Below are 21,968 nucleotides of genomic sequence, written 5' to 3'. Positions count from 1 at the left end.
TCTCCTCCTACCCTCTGTCCCTCCATGACCTACTGTATATACCCTCTACATCATCTCTCCTCCTACCCTCTGTCCCTCCATGACCTACTGTATATACCCTCTACATCATCTCTCCTCCTACCCTGTCCCTCCATGACCTACTGTATATACCCTCTACATCATCTCTCCTCCTACCCTCTGTCTCTCCATGACCTACTGTATATACCCTCTACATCATCTCTCCTCCTACCCTCTGTCCCTCCATGACCTACTGTATATACCCTCTACATCATCTCTCCTCCTACCCTCTGTCCCTCCATGACCTACTGTATATACCCTCTACATCATCTCTCCTCCTACCCTCTGTCCCTCCATGACCTACTGTATATACCCATCTCTCCTCCTACCCTCTGTCTCTCCATGACCTACTGTATATACCCTCTACATCATCTCTCCTCCTACCCTCTGTCCCTCCATGACCTACTGTATATACCCTCTACATCATCTCTCCTCCTACCCTCTGTCCCTCCATGACCTACTGTATATACCCTCTACATCATCTCTCCTCCTACCCTCTGTCCCTCCATGACCTACTGTATATACCCATCTCTCCTCCTACCCTCTGTCCCTCCATGACCTACTGTATATACCCTCTACATCATCTCTCCTCCTACCCTCTGTCTCTCCATGACCTACTGTATATACCCTCTACATCATCTCTCCTCCTACCCTCTGTCCCTCTATGACCTACTGTATATACCCTCTACATCATCTCTCCTCCTACCCTCTATGACCTACTGTATATACCCTCTACATCATCTCTCCTCCTACCCTCTGTCCCTCCATGACCTACTGTATATACCCTCCTCTACATCATCTCTCCTCCTACCCTCTGTCCCTCCATGACCTACTGTATATACCCTCCTCTACATCATCTCTCCTCCTACCCTCTGTCCCTCCATGACCTACTGTATATACCCTCTACATCATCTCTCCTCCTACCCTCTGTCCCTCCATGACCTACTGTATATACCCTCTACATCATCTCTCCTCCTACCCTCTGTCCCTCCATGACCTACTGTATATACCCTCTACATCATCTCTCCTCCTACCCTCTGTCCCTCCATGACCTACTGTATATACCCTCCTCTACATCATCTCTCCTCCTACCCTCTGTCCCTCCATGACCTACTGTATATACCCTCTACATCATCTCTCCTCCTACCCTCTGTCCCTCTACATCCTCCATGATGTTAACCAGCTGCTGCTCCTTGGTGTGGGTCTCTCTGTGTAGTCCAGCCAGATGGTGGTAGTGTCTGTCCCGGTCTGCATCCTCCTGGTCTAGACGCCTCATCACCTCAGCCTGCCACTCGGTGTCCACTCCCAGCTGGCCTGCTTCAGCTAAACACTCCTCTAGAACCTGAAACGTAGAGGAGGTCAGTCTCTCTCTCTCCAATCATTGTTTAATAACCCCCTAGATTTCAGTCTGAGGAAGTATACAGTAGATGAATGCTGACCTTCTTGGTTCCCAGGCTGACGTCAGTGTCGTTGTTAAGGAGGTGTTGGAAGGTGGTCTCCTCAACCTCTGACCTGTGTCTCCTGGTATCCACCTCTGCTCTGACCTCCTGAGTCACACGCACCTGCTCCTTGGCCAGTTGCTACAACACAAGGATTACATCATGACATTACGGTCTGGTGAATGAAGATCAAGCCATATTGTAACTGGATAGCGTTAACATGGCCAATGTTAAATTACGTGTGGTGTCTTAACTTTATGCTGCAAGGAATATAATGTGAATGACAAGATAGTGTTTGTCTCAGGGGCAGGTCTCTGCACATCGTTGCTGTGATGAGGACAGTCACTGACCTGTTCAAACAGCCGTCTCTGTGCTTCCAGCTCCATCTGTCTGACTTGTATATCCTGTACTGCTGCTGCCGTCTCCTGGTCTCTGGTGTTCATCTGGCCCCAACAAACACCCCATTATATACAGTAGAGGACATATAGACACCCCATTATATATAGACACCCCATTATATACAGTAGAGGACATATAGACACCCCATTATATACAGTAGAGGACATATAGACACCCCATTATATATAGACACCCCATTATATACAGTAGAGGACATATAGACACCCCATTATATATAGACACCCCATTATATCCAGTAGAGGACATATAGACACCCCATTATATATAGACACCCCATTATATACAGTAGAGGACATATAGACACCCCATTATATATAGACACCCCATTATATCCAGTAGAGGACATATAGACACCCCATTATATATAGACACCCCATTATATACAGTAGAGGACATATAGACACCCCATTATATACAGTAGAGGACATATAGACACCCCATTATATACAGTAGAGGACATATAGACACCCCATTATATACAGTAGAGGACATATAGACACCCCATTATATATAGACACCCCATTATATACAGTAGAGGACATATAGACACCCCATTATATATAGACACCCCATTATATACAGTAGAGGACATATAGACACCCCATTATATATAGACACCCCATTATATACAGTAGAGGACATATAGACACCCCATTATATATAGACACCCCATTATATACAGTAGAGGACATATAGACACCCCATTATATACAGTAGAGGACATATAGACACCCCATTATATACAGTAGAGGACATATAGACACCCCATTATATACAGTAGAGGACATATAGACACCCCATTATATATAGACACCCCATTATATACAGTAGAGGACATATAGACACCCCATTATATACAGTAGAGGACATATAGACACCCCATTATATACAGTAGAGGACATATAGACACATTACACACAAAATAAAAGGATGGTTGAAAGAATGAATCTCTTCTTTCAATATTAAATACAGGGCGGTGACTGAAGTGAAAACAGACCTTCCTCTGTATCTGCTCGTCCAGTCTGTGTAGTTCAGTCAGTCTCTGGTCCTGCTGGTGTTTCAGGAAGCGTCTCCTGGCTGCATCCATCAGCTGGAGCTCCTTCACCTTCAACTCACGCTTCATGGCTGTTAACCTGGACACATTACAGACTGTCAGAGAGACTAACCTGGACACATTACAGACTGTCAGAGAGACTAACCTGGGGACACATTACAGACTGTCAGAGAGACTAACCTGGGGACACATTACAGACTGTCAGAGAGACTAACCTGGAGACATTACAGACTGTCAGAGAGACTAACCTGGGGACACATTACAGACTGTCAGGGAGACTAACCTGGAGACACATTACAGACTGTCAGAGAGACTAACCTGGAGACACATTACAGACTGTCAGAGAGACTAACCTGGGGACACATTACAGACTGTCAGAGAGACTAACCTGGAGACACATTACAGACTGTCAGAGAGACTAACCTGGAGACACATTACAGACTGTCAGAGAGACTAACCTGGGGACACATTAGACTGTCAGAGAGACTAACCTGGGGACACATTAGACTGTCAGAGAGACTAACCTGGAGACACATTACACACTGTCAGACAGACTAACCTGGAGACACATTACAGACTGTCAGAGAGACTAACCTGGGGACACATTACAGACTGTCAGGGAGACTAACCTGGGGACACATTACAGACTGTCAGGGAGACTAACCTGGGGACACATTACAGACTGTCAGGGAGACTAACCTGGGGACACATTACAGACTGTCAGAGAGACTAACCTGGGGACACATTACAGACTGTCAGAGAGACTAACCTGGGGACACATTACAGACTGTCAGAGAGACTAACCTGGAGACACATTACAGACTGTCAGAGAGACTAACCTGGGGACACATTACAGACTGTCAGAGAGACTAACCTGGGGACACATTACAGACTGTCAGAGAGACTAACCTGGGGACACGTTACAGACTGTCAGAAAGACTAACCTGGAGACACATTACAGACTAACCTGGGGACACATTAGACTGTCAGAGAGACTAACCTGGAGACACATTACAGACTGTCAGAGAGACTAACCTGGGGACACATTACAGACTGTCAGAGAGACTAACCTGGGGACACATTACAGACTGTCATATAGACTAACCTGGAGACACATTACAGACTAACCTGGGGACACATTACAGACTGTCAGAGACTAACCTGGGGACACATTACAGACTGTCAGGGAGACTAACCTGGAGACACATTACAGACTGTCAGAGAGACTAACCTGGGGACACATTACAGACTGTCAGAGAGACTAACCTGGGGACACATTACAGACTGTCAGAGAGACTAACCTGGGGACACATTACAGACTGTCAGAGACACTAACCTGGGGACACATTACAGACTGTCAGAGAGACTAACCTGGGGACACAGACTGTCAGAGAGACTAACCTTGGAACAGGGAACAAGTCTATTTCAGCTTAATTAGTGACATCACATTTAATGGGCTTGTACCAAGTAATTTATGAGGATCAATAACTATGACATGAGAGTCACATTACCTCAGAATGTACTTCCTTCTGAGGATCCTGACTGAATATGATGCAGACACAGTTCTGCCTTGGAAAGAGGGGGACCTAGTCAAATTGTATGTATTCAACTGTGTCTTCCTCTCTGAATCAGCCTTAATCGACATCCACGTCTTCGGCACCCGGGGAACAGTGGGTTAACTGCCTTGTTCAATGGATTCGATCTAGCAACCTTTCAGTTGCTCTAACCACTAGGCTACCTGCCGCCCCTACACTCTAACCACTAGGCTACCTGCCTGTCCCTACACTCTAACCACTAGTCTACCTGCCTGCCCCTACACTCTAACCACTAGGCTACCTGCCCCCCCTACACTCCAACCACTAGGCTACCTGCCCCCCCTACACTCCAACCACTAGGCTACCTGCCCCCCCTACACTCTAACCACTAGTCTACCTGCCGCCCCTACGCTCTAACCACTAGGCTACCTGCCTGCCCCTACACTCTAACCACTAGTCTACCTGCCGTCCCTACACTCTAACCACTAGGCTACCTGCCGTCGCTACGCTCTAACCACTAGTCGACCTGCCGCCCCTACACTCTTAACCACTAGGCTACCTGCCGTCCCTACACTCTAACCACTAGTCTACCTGCCGTCCCTACACTCTAACCACTAGGCTACCTGCCTGCCTCTACACTCTAACCACTAGGCTACCTGCCGTCCCTACGCTCTAACCACTAGTCTACCTGCCTTCCCTACACTCTAACCACTAGGCTACCTGCCTTCCCTCCACTCTAACCACTAGTCTACCTGCCGTCCCTACACTCTAACCACTAGGCTACCTGCCTGCCCCTACACTCTAACCACTAGGCTACCTGCCTGACCCTACACTCTAACCACTAGGCTACCTGCCGCCCCTACACTCTAACCACTAGGCTACCTGCCTGACCCTACACTCTAACCACTAGTCTACCTGCCGTCCCTACACTCTAACCACTAGGCTACCTGCCGTCGCTACGCTCTAACCATTAGTCGACCTGCCGCCCCTACACTCTAACCACTAGGCTACCTGCCGTCCCTACACTCTAACCACTAGGCTACCTGCCGCCCCTACACTCTAACCACTAGTCTACCTGCGCTTACCCTCTAACCACTAGTCTACCCGTCCCTACACTCTAACCACTAGTCTACCTGCCGTCCCTACACTCTAACCACTAGGCTACCTGCCGTCCCTACACTCTAACCACTAGTCTACCTGCCGTCCCTACACTCTAACCACTAGTCTACCTGCCGTCCCTACACTCTAACCACTAGTCTACCTGCCTGCCCCTACACTCTAACCACTAGTCTACCTGCCTGCCCCTACGCTCTAACCACTAGGCTACCTGCCGCCCCTACGCTCTAACCACTAGTCTACCTGCCTGCCCCTACACTCTAACCACTAGTCTACCCGTCCCTACGCTCTAACCACTAGGCTACCTGCCGCCCCTACACTCTAACCACTAGTCTACCTGCCTGCCCCTACACTCTAACCACTAGTCTACCTGCCTGCCCCTACGCTCTAACCACTAGGCTACCTGCCGCCCCTACGCTCTAACCACTAGGCTACCTGCCCCTACACTCTAACCACTAGTCTACCTGCCTGCCCCTACACTCTAACCACTAGGCGACCTGCCGCCCCTATACTCTAACCACTAGGCTACCTGCCGCCCCTACACTCTAACCACTAGGCTACCTGCCGTCCCTACACTCTAACCACTAGTCTACCTGCCTGCCCCTACACTCTAACCACTAGTCTACCTGCCGCCCCTACTCTCTAACCACTAGGCTACCTGCCGCCCCTACACTCTAACCACTAGTCTACCTGCCTGCCCCTACGCTCTAACCACTAGTCTACCTGCCGCCCCTACACTCTAACCACTAGTCTACCTGCCGCCCCTACACTCTAACCACTAGTCTACCTGCCGTCCCTACACTCTAACCACTAGGCTACCTGCCTGCCTCTACACTCTAACCACTAGGCTACCTGCCGTCCCTACGCTCTAACCATTAGGCTACCTGCCGCCCCTACACTCTAACCACTAGGCTACCTGCCTGACCCTACACTCTAACCACTAGTCTACCTGCCGTCCCTACACTCTAACCACTAGGCTACCTGCCGTCGCTACGCTCTAACCACTAGTCGACCTGCCGCCCCTACACTCTAACCACTAGGCTACCTGCCGTCCCTACACTCTAACCACTAGGCTACCTGCCGTCCCTACGCTCTAACCACTAGGCTACCTGCCGTCCCTACGCTCTAACCACTAGTCTACCTGCCTTCCCCTACACTCTAACCACTAGGCTACCTGCCGCCCCTACACTCTAACCACTAGTCTACCTGCCGCCCCTACACTCTAACCACTAGGCTACCTGCCGCCCCTACACTCTAACCACTAGTCTACCTGCCGTCCCTACGCTCTAACCACTAGGCTACCTGCCGCCCCTACACTCTAACCACTAGTCTACCTGCCGCCCCTACACTCTAACCACTAGTCTACCTGCCTGCCCCTACACTCTAACCACTAGTCTACCTGCCTGCCCCTACGCTCTAACCACTAGGCTACCTGCCGCCCCTACGCTCTAACCACTAGGATACCTGCCCCTACACTCTAACCACTAGTCTACCTGCCTGCCCCTACACTCTAACCACTAGTCTACCTGCCTGCCCCTACTCTCTAACCACTAGTCTACCCGTCCCTACGCTCTAACCACTAGGCTACCTGCCGCCCCTACACTCTAACCACTAGTCTACCTGCCTGCCCCTACACTCTAACCACTAGTCTACCTGCCTGCCCCTACACTCTAACCACTAGTCTACCTGCCTGCCCCTACGCTCTAACCACTAGGCTACCTGCCGCCCCTACGCTCTAACCACTAGGCTACCTGCCCCTACACTCTAACCACTAGTCTACCTGCCTGCCCCTACGCTCTAACCACTAGTCTACCTGCCGCCCCTACACTCTAACCACTAGTCTACCTGCCGCCCCCACACTCTAACCACTAGTCTACCTGCCGTCCCTACACTCTAACCACTAGTCTACCTGCCCGCCCCTACACTCTAACCACTAGGCTACCTGCCCACCCCTACACTCTAACCACTAGGCTACCTGCCCGCCCCTACACTCTAACCACTAGGCTACCTGCCGTCCCTACTCTCTAACCACTAGTCTACCTGACACCCCTACACTCTAACCACTAGGCTACCTGCCTGCCCCTACACTCTAACCACTAGTCTACCTGCCTGCCCCTACACTCTAACCACTAGGCTACCTGCCTGCCCCTACACTCTAACCACTAGTCTACCTGCCTGCCCCTACACTCTAACCACTAGTCTACCTGCCGTCCCTACACTCTAACCACTAGGCTACCTGCCTTCCCTCCACTCTAACCACTAGGCTACCTGCCGTCCCTACTCTCTAACCACTAGGCTACCTGCCGTCCCTACGCTCTAACCACTAGGCTACCTGCCTGCCCCTACGCTCTAACCACTAGTCTACCTGACACCCCTACACTCTAACCACTAGGCTACCTGCCTGCCCCTACACTCTAACCACTAGGCTACCTGCCGTCCCTACTCTCTAACCACTAGGCTACCTGCCGTCCCTACGCTCTAACCACTAGTCTACCTGCCTGCCCCTACACTCTAACCACTAGTCTACCTGCCGTCCCTACACTCTAACCACTAGGCTACCTGCCTGCCCCTACACTCTAACCACTAGGCTACCTGCCGCCCCTACTCTCTAACCACTAGTCTACCTGCCTGCCCCTACACTCTAACCACTAGTCTACCTGCCGCCCCTACACTCTAACCACTAGTCTACCTGCCGTCCCTACACTCTAACCACTAGTCTACCTGCCTGCCCCTACACTCTAACCACTAGTCTACCTGCCCCCCCTACACTCTAACCACTAGTCTACCTGACACCCCTACACTCTAACCACTAGGCTACCTGCCTGCCCCTACACTCTAACCACTAGGCTACCTGCCGTCCCTACTCTCTAACCACTAGGCTACCTGCCGTCCCTACGCTCTAACCACTAGTCTACCTGCCTGCCCCTACACTCTAACCACTAGTCTACCTGCCGTCCCTACACTCTAACCACTAGGCTACCTGCCTGCCCCTACACTCTAACCACTAGGCTACCTGCCGCCCCTACTCTCTAACCACTAGTCTACCTGCCTGCCCCTACACTCTAACCACTAGTCTACCTGCCGCCCCTACACTCTAACCACTAGTCTACCTGCCGTCCCTACACTCTAACCACTAGTCTACCTGCCGCCCCTACACTCTAACCACTAGTCTACCTGCCCCCCCTACACTCTAACCACTAGTCTACCTGCCGCCCCTACACTCTAACCACTAGGCTACCTGCCGCCCCTACACTCTAACCACTAGTCTACCTGCCTGCCCCTACACTCTAACCACTAGGCTACCTGCCGCCCCTACACTCTAACCACTAGGCTACCTGCCGTCCCTACACTCTAACCACTAGTCTACCTGCCTGCCCCTACACTCTAACCACTAGGCTACCTGCCTGCCCCTACACTCTAACCACTAGGCTACCTGCCGTCCCTACTCTCTAACCACTAGGCTACCTGCCGTCCCTACGCTCTAACCACTAGGCTACCTGCCTGCCCCTACACTCTAACCACTAGTCTACCTGACACCCCTACACTCTAACCACTAGTCTACCTGCCTGCCCCTACACTCTAACCACTAGGCTACCTGCCTGCCCCTACACTCTAACCACTAGGCTACCTGCCGTCCCTACTCTCTAACCACTAGGCTACCTGCCGTCCCTACGCTCTAACCACTAGTCTACCTGCCTGCCCCTACACTCTAACCACTAGTCTACCTGCCGTCCCTACACTCTAACCACTAGGCTACCTGCCTGCCCCTACACTCTAACCACTAGGCTACCTGCCGCCCCTACTCTCTAACCACTAGTCTACCTGCCTGCCCCTACACTCTAACCACTAGTCTACCTGCCGCCCCTACACTCTAACCACTAGTCTACCTGCCGTCCCTACACTCTAACCACTAGTCTACCTGCCTGCCCCTACACTCTAACCACTAGTCTACCTGCCCCCCCTACACTCTAACCACTAGTCTACCTGACACCCCTACACTCTAACCACTAGGCTACCTGCCTGCCCCTACACTCTAACCACTAGGCTACCTGCCGTCCCTACTCTCTAACCACTAGGCTACCTGCCGTCCCTACGCTCTAACCACTAGTCTACCTGCCTGCCCCTACACTCTAACCACTAGTCTACCTGCCGTCCCTACACTCTAACCACTAGGCTACCTGCCTGCCCCTACACTCTAACCACTAGGCTACCTGCCGCCCCTACTCTCTAACCACTAGTCTACCTGCCTGCCCCTACACTCTAACCACTAGTCTACCTGCCGCCCCTACACTCTAACCACTAGTCTACCTGCCGTCCCTACACTCTAACCACTAGTCTACCTGCCTGCCCCTACACTCTAACCACTAGTCTACCTGCCGCCCCTACACTCTAACCACTAGGCTACCTGCCGCCCCTACACTCTAACCACTAGGCTACCTGCCTGCCCCTACACTCTAACCACTAGGCTACCTGCCGCCCCTACACTCTAACCACTAGGCTACCTGCCGTCCCTACACTCTAACCACTAGTCTACCTGCCTGCCCCTACACTCTAACCACTAGGCTACCTGCCGCCCCTACACTCTAACCACTAGGCTACCTGCCGCCCCTACACTCTAACCACTAGGCTACCTGCCGTCCCTACACTCTAACCACTAGTCTACCTGCCTGCCCCTAGACTCTAACCACTAGGCTACCTGCCGTCCCTACACTCTAACCACTAGTCTACCTGCCTGCCCCTACACTCTAACCACTAGTCTACCTGCCTGTCCCTACACTCTAACCACTAGGCTACCTGCCTGCCCCTACACTCTAACCACTAGGCGACCTGCCTGCCGTGAATGATTGATGTAGTAATAAATTGGCATACATAGATGACTGTATGTGTGTCTGTTCTCTGACCTGGTTCTCTGTTCAGCCAGCTTGCTCTCCTCCTGCTGTAGGATGTCCCTGCGTTTCTCCTCAGCCTGCTGCAGTAACTCCTGCTGGGTGTACCACGCCTCGTCCTCAGCCTGCCTCTGAACCACCTCCGCACGCAGCTCCTGCACCGCCTGCCTGGAGACACACACACACACACACACACACACACACACACACACACACACACACACACACACACACACACACACACACACACACACACACACACACACACACACACTCTGACACTGTTCTTTGACACAAATACTGAAGAAGGCTTTGACCGAAACGTCCGTGTCAAGCTTTTTCCCTGCTACTGCAAGAAAAACAGAGATAAGATATTAAGAGTTGACTTTGTGTGAACCTTATTGTCTTTGCCGGTGTTCTAGAATGCCACAGAAAGGATAAGATGCCAATGATACAATCTGACCTCTCTCTGAGGTAGTCCACCTCCTGCTGGCGTATCCTCTCTCTCTCCTGAGACTGGTACTCCACTATGTAGGTGGGGTACTTGTTGAAGACAGGGTACTGTCCCCTGGTCAGAGGCTGAAAGTCATCCAGCATGTTCCTGGGGTGGATGTCTGCTGGGGTGCTCTCCATCAGCCTGTATGTCTCCTTTATCACGGCGCTGACGTCCAGGTTGTTACGGTGATGGAAGAAATACTGGGAGAGAGAGAGAGAGAGGAAGGGAGAGAATCAAGTGTGCATTTTTCCTTTATGAAGAAGAAGGTAAATATACTGTAGCTGCAAGAAGCAATGAACAGGGTTCATAGGATGGCAGAAAGGACACCTGGGTAATAGTTTCCTTCTTTTTTTTTTTAAGATATCAATGCCAAACTTAACATGGTTCCTCATGGTAATGTCTCTGATGACCCTAAAAAGTTCCAAGTTCACAGGCCATTGTGGAGTGGATTTACAAAGGATTTAAAATGGACTCTTAAGTTTTGATTTCCTGATTTATCAATAACTCAGCCGTCTCTAAAAAAAAACGTTTTGCTTAAGGTTTACCAAAATGTCCCAGATTCAGGAAAACATATCATGGCAGAATCGCATTAGTGGAAACCAAGACTATTCTCAGGGAAAGCTGGGTTGTAGCTAGATATGTTAAGAGTCGTGTCGGGGAAAATGTATAGTATTTTAGCTAACCCTAAAGCTAATTTTACTAACCTACCATGTTAATTCTCCTAACCTGCTGCATATGTTCTCTTAACCTGCTGCGAAAAGTCACTTCTTCTAGTCAAAACATTCATCTGATGATAAGACGTGTGCATTTACATTTATTTATTTTTGCTAACATATGATGGGGGTCCCTGGGAAGGGGTCCCTGGGAAGGGGTCCCTGGGAAGGGGTCCCTGGCCAAGAAAAGGTTGAAGACCCCTGCTGTAGGTCATACGGGGTGATGGATATGAGGGTTTATAACTGCTTATAACCTTGCCACCTATAGGTCAATCAGTACCATTCTTTTTGATCAAGTCAGTCCTGTAGTTTCTGTGTGCCAAATTTGAAGAAAAAAAGTTACCAATCTATGCTTGAGATATTTGACCATGTCAAGATTTTTTTAAATAAAAATGCAGCTTTGCTGTGAACAACTAATAAATTAGACTAGTGTAACAATGTTAAAATGATGCAAATAATGCTCTGCTCTTCAATATTCATCCATAATATACAATTCGGAGACTGTCGCAGTAGTCATGACAAAAATACATAGTGGCTTATAGTCATAACATGAAGTCATATAAAGGGCCTAACCAATGAAAGCGTCCTTTCCCATGGTTTATATTAAACATCTTACCTCAAACCTTCCCATGGTTTATATTAAACATCTTACCATAAACCTTCCCATGGTTTATATTAAACATCTTACCTCAAACCTTCCCATGGTTTATATTAAACATCTTACCTCAAACCTTCCCATGGTTTATATTAAACATCTTACCTCATCTTCCCATGGTTTATATTAAACATCTTACCTCAAACCTTCCCATGGTTTATATTAAACATCTTACCTCAAACCTTCCCATGGTTTATATTAAACATCTTACCTTATCTTCCCATGGTTTATATTAAACATCTTACTATAAACCTTCCCATGGTTTATATTAAACATCTTACTATAAACCTTCCCATGGTTTATATAAAACATCTTACCTCATCTTCCCATGGTTTATATTAAACATCTTACCTCAAACCTTCCCATGGTTTATATTAAACATCTTACCTCAAACCTTCCCATGGTTTATATTAAACATCTTACCTCATCTTCCCATGGTTTATATTAAACATCTTACCTCAAACCTTCCCATGGTTTATATTAAACATCTTACCTCAAACCTTCCCATGGTTTATATTAAACATCTTACCTCATCTTCCCATGGTTTATATTAAACATCTTACCTCAAACCTTCCCATGGTTTATATTAAACATCTTACCTCATCTTCCCATGGTTTATATTAAACATCTTACTATAAACCTTCCCATGGTTTATATTAAACATCTTACCATAAACCTTCCCATGGTTTATATAAAACATCTTACCTCATCTTCCCATGGTTTATATAAAACATCTTACCTCAAACCTTCCCATGGTTTATATTAAACATCTTACCATAAACCTTCCCATGGTTTATATTAAACATCTTACCTCAAACCTTCCCATGGTTTATATTAAACATCTTACCTCAAACCTTCCCATGGTTTATATTAAACATCTTACCTCAAACCTTCCCATGGTTTATATTAAACATCTTACCATAAACCTTCCCATGGTTTATATTAAACATCTTACTATAAACCTTCCCATGGTTTATATTAAACATCTTACCTCATCTTCCCATGGTTTATATTAAACATCTTACCTCATCTTCCCATGGTTTATATTAAACATCTTACCTCAAACCTTCCCATGGTTTATATTAAACATCTTACCTCATCTTCCCATGGTTTACATTAAACATCTTACCTCAAATCTTCCCGTGGTTTATATAAAACATCTTACCTCAAACCTTCCCATGGTTTATATTAAACATCTTACCTCAAACCTTCCCATGGTTTATATTAAACATCTTACCTCATCTTCCCATGGTTTATATTAAACATCTTACCTCAAACCTTCCCATGGTTTATATTAAACATCTTACCTCAAACCTTCCCATGGTTTATATTAAACATCTTACCTCATCTTCCCATGGTTTATATTAAACATCTTACTATAAACCTTCCCATGGTTTATATAAAACATCTTACCTCATCTTCCCATGGTTTATATTAAACATCTTACCTCAAACCTTCCCATGGTTTATATTAAACATCTTACCTCATCTTCCCATGGTTTATATTAAACATCTTACCTCAAACCTTCCCATGGTTTATATTAAACATCTTACCTCATCTTCCCATGGTTTATATTAAACATCTTACTATAAACCTTCCCATGGTTTATATTAAACATCTTACCTCATCTTCCCATGGTTTATATTAAACATCTTACTATAAACCTTCCCATGGTTTATATTAAACATCTTACCTCATCTTCCCATGGTTTATATTAAACATCTTACCTCAAACCTTCCCATGGTTTATATTAAACATCTTACCTCATCTTCCCATGGTTTATATTAAACATCTTACTATAAACCTTCCCGTGGTTTATATAAAACATCTTACCATAAACCTTCCCATGGTTTATATAAAACATCTTACCTCATCTTCCCATGGTTTATATTAAACATCTTACCTCATCTTCCCATGGTTTATATAAAACATCTTACCTCAAACCTTCCCATGGTTTATATTAAACATCTTACCTCAAACCTTCCCATGGTTTATATTAAACATCTTACCTCATCTTCCCATGGTTTATATTAAACATCTTACCTCAGACCTTCCCATGGTTTATATTAAACATCTTACCTCAAACCTTCCCATGGTTTATATAAAACATCTTACCTCAAACCTTCCCATGGTTTATGTAAACCTTCCCATGGTTTATATAAAACATCTTACTATAAACCTTCCCATGGTTTATATTAAACATCTTACCTCATCTTCCCATGGTTTATATAAAACATCTTACCTCAAAGTCCTCTTTGTGGCTGCAGAGCAGTAGTGGAGCGCGGCAGCAGGTGACATAGGAGACCACAGATACCAATAAGAAGGCAGGATGGTTAGAGAAGACGTTGTCAAACAGTTTGAGCCACTCATCTCTGGTCAGCACCTCAGAGAACAGAGTCTCTAACAGGGGCCACACATACAGCTGGGGGAGAGAGATAGAGGTTATTAAAGAGTTTGAGCCACTCATCTCTGGTCAGCACCTCAGAGAACAGAGTCTCTAACAGGGGCCACACATACAGCTGGAGGAGAGGGGGGGAGAGAGATAGAGGTTATTAAAGAGTTTCAGCCACTTTTCTCTGGTCAACATCTCAGAGAACAGAGTCTCTAACAGCGAATGGAAATGTATCACTGAACGCTTGTTTGTGGGAGCAGATAAAAAAACAACCATACAATACTAGTGTCATTATAATACAGTTGTAACGAGAGTTTAAAAAGAGATCTCCTGGTCGTCTCACCTGAGAGGTGACTCCACAGTCGATGAGGTGCTGCAGCAGTTCCTTGTCATGGTGAGCCAGAACATTCTCTGCCATGCTCAGTACGTTGAGAGGAGGGTTGGGGAAGTATTCAAACCAGTGCTGGCACCAGTTCACTGCAAAGGACAAACAAAACTGTCGATACCCTATTTTACAACCAAAGTGCAACAACAAAGTTATATAAACAAGGTACACGAAAAAGAAAACTGAAAAAGTGACAAATATTCAGCAACTCTAAGTTAGCAAACAGGGCCGACATGAAAGGACAAGTGAAACAGGATTCAGTTTCTAGTACTGTATGTACAGTACCTATAGTGGTGGCAACCACTTCAAAACAGAGCAGTGGGTTATTCTGGAAGAGCTTGACGAAGGGAAACGCCACCAGAGGGAGGTAGTCTGTCTCTCCAAAGATGGCCGCCCAGTGGGCTAGTGCAGACAACACTCTGTAGGCAGACAAGAGATGGAAATGACAGCACTGTCAGATATACCCATCACGATTCATGGAAATGACATCACTGTCAGATATACCCATCACGATTCATGGAAATGACATCACTGTCAGATATACCCATCATGATTCATGGAAATGACATCACTGTCAGATATACCCATCATGATTCATGGAAATGACATCACTGTCAGATATACCCATCACAATAATGAATCATCAAGGACGTTTTGATAAAAATGGAAGAACCATTAACTATTCATAATTCCAGATCATCTGAACGTGCCCATGCCAGGCCAACATGACAGCAGGCCCACAGTGCCAGCCAGGTAAGTGGTAAGTATACCTTTGAAGTCCCCGCTGCAGTTTGTGGCTCTTGATGGGGTATCGCTCCTGGATGCTGAGGTAGGCAGAGTGCAGGCCTTTATCGGTCAGACTGCTGAAGGCTGCGTGGTTCTCTGGCAGACGCAGGAGGGACCTCCACACAAACATCCTGAGGAGAAATAAACGCATGATCATCATAATGGAAACGGTTTACTGTAGTGTATAAAGGAGCACCATTTACTGTAGTGTATAAAGGAGCACCGTTTACTGTAGTGTATAAAGGATCACACGTTTACTGTAGTGTATAAAGGAGCACCGTTTACTGTAGTGTATAAAGGAGCACCGTTTACTGTAGTGTATAAAGGAGCACCGTTCACTGTAGTGTATAAAGGAGCACCGTTTACTGTAGTGTATAAAGGAGCACCGTTTACTGTAGTGTATAAAGGAGCACCGTTCACTGTAGTGTATAAAGGAGCACCGTTTACTGTAGTGTATAAAGGAGCACCGTTTACTGTAGTGTATAAAGGAGCACCGTTCACTGTAGTGTATAAAGGAGCACCGTTTACTGTAGTGTATAAAGGAGCACCGTTTACTGTAGTGTATAAAGGAGCACCGTTCACTGTAGTGTATAAAGGAGCACCGTTTACTGTAGTGTATAAGGAGCACCGTTTACTGTAGTGTATAAGGAGCACCGTTTACTGTAGTGTATAAAGGAGCACCGTTTACTGTAGTGTATAAAGGAGCACCGTTTACTGTAGTGTATAAAGGAGCACCGTTTACTGTAGTGTATAAAGGAGCACCGTTTACTGTAGTGTATAAAGGAGCACCGTTTACTGTAGTGTATAAAGGATCACCGTTTACTGTAGTGTATAAAGGAGCCCCGTTTACTGTAGTGTATAAAGGAGCACCGTTTACTGTAGTGTATAAAGGAGCACCGTTTACTGTAGTGTATAAAGGAGCACCGTTTACTGTAGTGTATAAAGGAGCACCGTTCACTGTAGTGTATAAAGGAGCACCGTTTACTGTAGTGTATAAGGAGCACCGTTTACTGTAGTGTATAAGGAGCACCGTTTACTGTAGTGTATAAAGGAGCACCGTTTACTGTAGTGTATAAAGGAGCACCGTTTACTGTAGTGTATAAAGGAGCACCGTTTACTGTAGTGTATAAAGGAGCACCGTTTACTGTAGTGTATAAAGGAGCACCGTTTACTGTAGTGTATAAAGGAGCACCGTTTACTGTAGTGTATAAAGGAGCACCGTTTACTGTAGTGTATAAAGGATCACCGTTTACTGTAGTGTATAAAGGAGCCCCGTTTACTGTAGTGTATAAAGGAGCACCGTTTACTGTAGTGTATAAAGGAGCACCGTTTACTGTAGTGTATAAAGGAGCACCGTTTACTGTAGTGTATAAAGGAGCACCGTTTACTGTAGTGTATAAAGGAGCACCGTTTACTGTAGTGTATAAAGGAGCACCGTTTACTGTAGTGTATAAAGGAGCACCGTTCACTGTAGTGTATAAAGGAGCACCGTTTACTGTAGTGTATAAAGGAGCACCGTTTACTGTAGTGTATAAAGGAGCACCGTTCACTGTAGTGTATAAAGGAGCACCGTTTACTGTAGTGTATAAAGGAGCACCGTTTACTGTAGTGTATAAGGAGCACCGTTTACTGTAGTGTATAAGGAGCACCGTTTACTGTAGTGTATAAAGGAGCACCGTTTACTGTAGTGTATAAAGGAGCACCGTTTACTGTAGTGTATAAAGGAGCACCGTTTACTGTAGTGTATAAAGGAGCACCGTTTACTGTAGTGTATAAAGGAGCACCGTTTACTGTAGTGTATAAAGGAGCACCGTTTACTGTAGTGTATAAAGGAGCACCGTTTACTGTAGTGTATAAAGGAGCACCGTTTACTGTAGTGTATAAAGGAGCACCGTTTACTGTAGTGTATAAAGGAGCACCGTTTACTGTAGTGTATAAAGGAGCACCGTTTACTGTAGTGTATAAAGGAGCACCGTTTACTGTAGTGTATAAAGGAGCACCGTTTACTGTAGTGTATAAAGAGCACATTTGTATGTTGCTGCCCCTCATTAAAACTGTGACACCTTGGCCCTGATTCCTGATTTGTAGTTAGTTACCTGTATTTAGCTGGATATTCTCCAAATGCCTTCAGTAACGTCACAAGTCTCTTCTTGTTTAGACCGTCAGGCAGTTCATTCTGAAAAAGAAAATCCACAAATCAGTTGAACGCCTCACTTGATTCAAAAGAACATCATTCAAAATTTGGATGAGGAAAACCAATGGTAAAATCACGAGACAGCACGGCTCCAGACCAGAGAACTAAATAAGGTCATGCTATTATATGGTCACTATGAGATTATACCACAAGTATCTATGCTTCTGTCTGCCATGTGTTTCTGCATGCTCTACAGATGTAGGCTCTTAATTTGAGGCAGTTTGCTACAGAGGGAAAATAATCCTGGAGCAACAGGAAATGTGCATTATAATATGGATTATAATTAATGGACATTTTTTGTACGGGTCGAAATATGACATTTTCAAGGGGCAATTACAAACTTGAGAAGCCTTTTAAAACCTTGAATACAAGTTCGCATTTCCTGTTGTGCAACAAAAGAGTGATCCAATGAATATCCTACATCTGTACCTCTTTATCCTCTGTCATGGGGACAGCTGGAGGCCTCAGGACTTTGGTCTTGACTCGTCGACCAGAGGTTTTGGCCGGCCGCTGGACCGCTTCTGACTTCACCTTCATCGTCAGAGCCGAACACTCTCCACCAGACACCACTTTGACCAGGGACGGAGGAGGCTAGGAGAGGATGACGAGTGGCTCAGGGGAAGGCAGAAACATGACTGATGTGTGCTAATCTTAAAAACTACACAGATGAAACAAAGCTGCCTGGGTCATTTAGCAAAATTCAAGGACACGTGTCAGATGAACAGCCTTTTTAATCATTCTGATGATTGCTACCTTGTTGTAGTCCTGGGTCAGACACTGAACACTGTAGATGTTCAGGCTGCCATTATCCATTATCGTGACAATATGGCGTCCGTTGGGACTGACAGTGGCTGCGGTGATGGCGTCATCATGGGATCCGATGTTGAAGAGCAGCTTGCAGGTCTGGATGTTGATGAAACGCATCACACCATCCTGACTCAGCACCCCAAGAGTCTGAAGAACAAAAACTAAATGTTTTCTCATTTACCAACCACCGAGACAAATAAAGCATGTTCTCCAAAATACATCAGTATCAGATAGCATTGGCTGTACATTGGCTGCTTTCTTGGCAAGGGTTCACTTGAAAAAGAGATGTAAAACTCAACGTGACTTCCGTGGTTAAATAAAGGATGAATAAATAGAATGAATGAATGAATGAATGAATACATACCTGGCTGGCCCCACCATCGAAGCTGTCTGGTAGGAACTCCAGCTGTCTGACAGTGCGGACCTTGGGAGGCATCTGGACCACTCTAAGCAGCTGCCTGGTGTCCAGACACCACAGATGGAGAAGGTTGGATCTGCCCCCTGCAGCCAGAATCTTCCCATCACTTTGAAGAGAACACAGATGGTTTTAGGAGGACATTACTGGTACTGAACATCTGCTTTGTTGTTCAGGGCTTATCTGTAATAGTCATAGCCACACAGACAAACACACTTTTCTATATTAGACTTCCACTTCCACTCAACCTTTCAAAAACACACACACACCGTGTGACAGCAAATGCCTTGTAGTGTATCCTGGGTCCCTCATCAGGAACAGGCAGCTGGTATTTGCAGAACAACGTGTCACTCTCCCAGGCAAAGATGGAGTCATCGTTGAAACAGCTGAGGATGGTGTTACTCAGAGGAAGAAAGAACACCTAGGAAAAAAATAACACACACAGTTCAAATGAATTTTCACAAATTCAGATAAATTGTTTAGAGTTCTACAAAATGTAAAATATAAAAAGGCACTGTGTGAATTTTTCCATTATGTATTCATTGTATTGTCAAATCGGAAAATGAAATGATTCAGTTCTGTAAATGATCTAACCCTCTGTATGCCGACAGATTGACGGACATTGAGTTTCCTCTTCCTCTGGAAGGTGTCCAGGTCCCAGAGCTGAGCCGTGTCAGCTGACGTACTGATGGCGTAGCGGCCAGAGCCATGGACCGACACGGAGGATACCGCCCCCTCGTGACCCCGCATCCAGCTCACCAGCTGCTTCGTATCTGACGGAATCAAACAATCAATCAATCTGTTTATTGTTCCAATTGGCAAACACCCGGCAAAAACGCCATTATCTGATGGAATCATTGGTCTTTCAATGTACTGGAAGTTTGGGTACACAGGCAAATACACCACAGAAGATGACTTTACCCTCCTCAATCAGCTAATCAATTCCTAACCTTTTGGAAAACAATTATGCAGCAATGTAAGGAGTCATACCTTTGTCAAAGCACTTGATGGAGTAGTCTGCAAGAGCAACCAAGAATTCCGTTGTTCTGCGCAAGTTGAAAGCCAAGGCAGTGCAAGCTTGACCAGTTTTCTGAACAAGTCTAAACCTGGAGAGAGACAGAACAGGTATGAGCACAGCCTGCACCAGTAAGAGTATTGCAATGCAATATTGTGGTGTTGACAGTGTGACATACTGCACCTGTTTCTAGTGATGTCAAAGACATAAATATTCCCATGGTGGTCTCCAGCCAGGAAAGAGTCCCCAGTAGTGTCAAAGGTGACATGAAGGAAGCGGACTGTTTTGGACTGGTAGGCAGCTGCACTGCGAATCACTGTGACCATGACCCTGTTAAAGCAAAAACGGTTATTATGGTCTACATACAAGATGCACGTCTAGCTGTCAGACAAGAATGCAAAGCACAGCTTCTATTCAAGATATGCAGAAACAAACAATAACAATCCCCTCTCGTTTACGATCAACAACACTCAACAGCCAGGCTTCACTATCACAAGGTGATGGAGACTCAACAAGTGGGTTATGAGCTAACATTATCCTTTGCAACGACCTACCCAGTATTACTTGGTGTTGGTTTTCGATGCCATACTTTTCCCTCCTCCTTGTTTCCAATGTCGGTCGTTTGCATTTTTTTTTTTATGAGCAGAATTGGGGATATGATACGTTTGGATCTAGCTAGCTAGCGAGTTAGCAGTGGTAACTAATTCACAGTTGATTAGCAAGCCGGCTAGCCTGAATACCAGCCTATCGTCTGGCGGTCTGTACAGCGCGAAATTTGAAAGAACACGTTATTGCTGGTCTCCAATCGCAAGAAGAGCATTCACAAGCATATTATCGAGCAGTCAATATCCCGCTAAATGATTTATTGAGAACAAAACTCAAATGAAAGCCATAGTTATAAATCTGTCTTCAGTTAAAAAGTTGTCAGCGGTTATCTTGTCGCTTCTTGAATGACGTCAAGAATGGGATGTAAACAGTGGCAGGAATTGTGGTTACTGGAGTTCTCTACGATCAAATAGGATAAATTGGAGGATTGGAGGTTTGAAACCTCTCTGTGTAGATGTACCACAGTTAAAAAGTTACAAGAGAGAAAAAACTAATAAATGTGATTGTTCTAAAGTCATTACTGCTAATTATAAGGGGGTGGATAACATAGCCATAGGCCATGAAGGTGGACAAGGACCAATGCCATGTCAAGTTTTGGTTTAGCAAAAAGTATGATAGGTGGACACTTTCTCAAGGTGATCACAATACAATACAATATCAAATGTATCTAGCTAGCTACAGTATTTCACACCTGTCTTGTTTGCCTGCACTTTTAGCTACGCGGTTCTAATTATATACACTAACGTTGCTTTCAATTGTATTGAGACAAAATATCTTAAAGGATCATATTATTAAACAGACTTTCCAAAAGTGGGTCTATTGTAGACCCACTTTCTCTCTGCTGACCTCATGTCAAAATAAAAGTCCTGCACGTGCACCATAAGTGGTCAAAAAAGGAATAACTTGTGGGGGGCTTTTATTTTGACATTAAGTAAGCAGAGAGGAAGTGGGTCTACAACATACCCACGTTTGGTAAGTGTGTTTAATAATACGATCC

The 21,968-nt window shown here is 45.9% G+C and overlaps 1 protein-coding gene across 1 annotated transcript in view; it reads right to left on the bottom strand.

The window, feature by feature from the left end:
- Window positions 1-21,336, bottom strand: part of LOC123727735 (TBC1 domain family member 31) — a 28,406-nt gene extending 7,070 nt beyond the window's left edge. The window contains exons 1-19 of the mRNA XM_082959291.1: window positions 20,920-21,336; window positions 20,549-20,695; window positions 20,341-20,456; window positions 19,945-20,123; window positions 19,620-19,771; window positions 19,300-19,459; window positions 18,882-19,082; window positions 18,558-18,719; window positions 18,031-18,110; window positions 15,919-16,065; window positions 15,434-15,567; window positions 15,107-15,240; window positions 14,614-14,793; window positions 10,971-11,203; window positions 10,523-10,675; window positions 2,914-3,049; window positions 1,847-1,939; window positions 1,497-1,637; window positions 1,205-1,399 (exon numbers count right to left, since the gene is read on the bottom strand). Of these exons, the coding sequence (XP_082815417.1) occupies window positions 1,205-1,399; window positions 1,497-1,637; window positions 1,847-1,939; window positions 2,914-3,049; window positions 10,523-10,675; window positions 10,971-11,203; window positions 14,614-14,793; window positions 15,107-15,240; window positions 15,434-15,567; window positions 15,919-16,065; window positions 18,031-18,110; window positions 18,558-18,719; window positions 18,882-19,082; window positions 19,300-19,459; window positions 19,620-19,771; window positions 19,945-20,123; window positions 20,341-20,456; window positions 20,549-20,695; window positions 20,920-20,993 (2,817 nt within the window). The 5' untranslated portion in view covers window positions 20,994-21,336. The remainder of the gene's footprint in view (window positions 1-1,204; window positions 1,400-1,496; window positions 1,638-1,846; window positions 1,940-2,913; window positions 3,050-10,522; window positions 10,676-10,970; window positions 11,204-14,613; window positions 14,794-15,106; window positions 15,241-15,433; window positions 15,568-15,918; window positions 16,066-18,030; window positions 18,111-18,557; window positions 18,720-18,881; window positions 19,083-19,299; window positions 19,460-19,619; window positions 19,772-19,944; window positions 20,124-20,340; window positions 20,457-20,548; window positions 20,696-20,919) is intronic.
- Window positions 21,337-21,968: the final 632 nt, after the last annotated feature.

Source organism: Salmo salar, chromosome 02 (genome assembly GCF_965601325.2).
Source record: "Salmo salar chromosome 02, fSalSal1, whole genome shotgun sequence".
In the NCBI taxonomy this organism is placed as follows: domain Eukaryota; kingdom Metazoa; phylum Chordata; class Actinopteri; order Salmoniformes; family Salmonidae; genus Salmo; species Salmo salar.
Note: the sequence above shows the minus strand (reverse complement) of the source record. Positions and strands in the feature narration are given on the sequence as shown.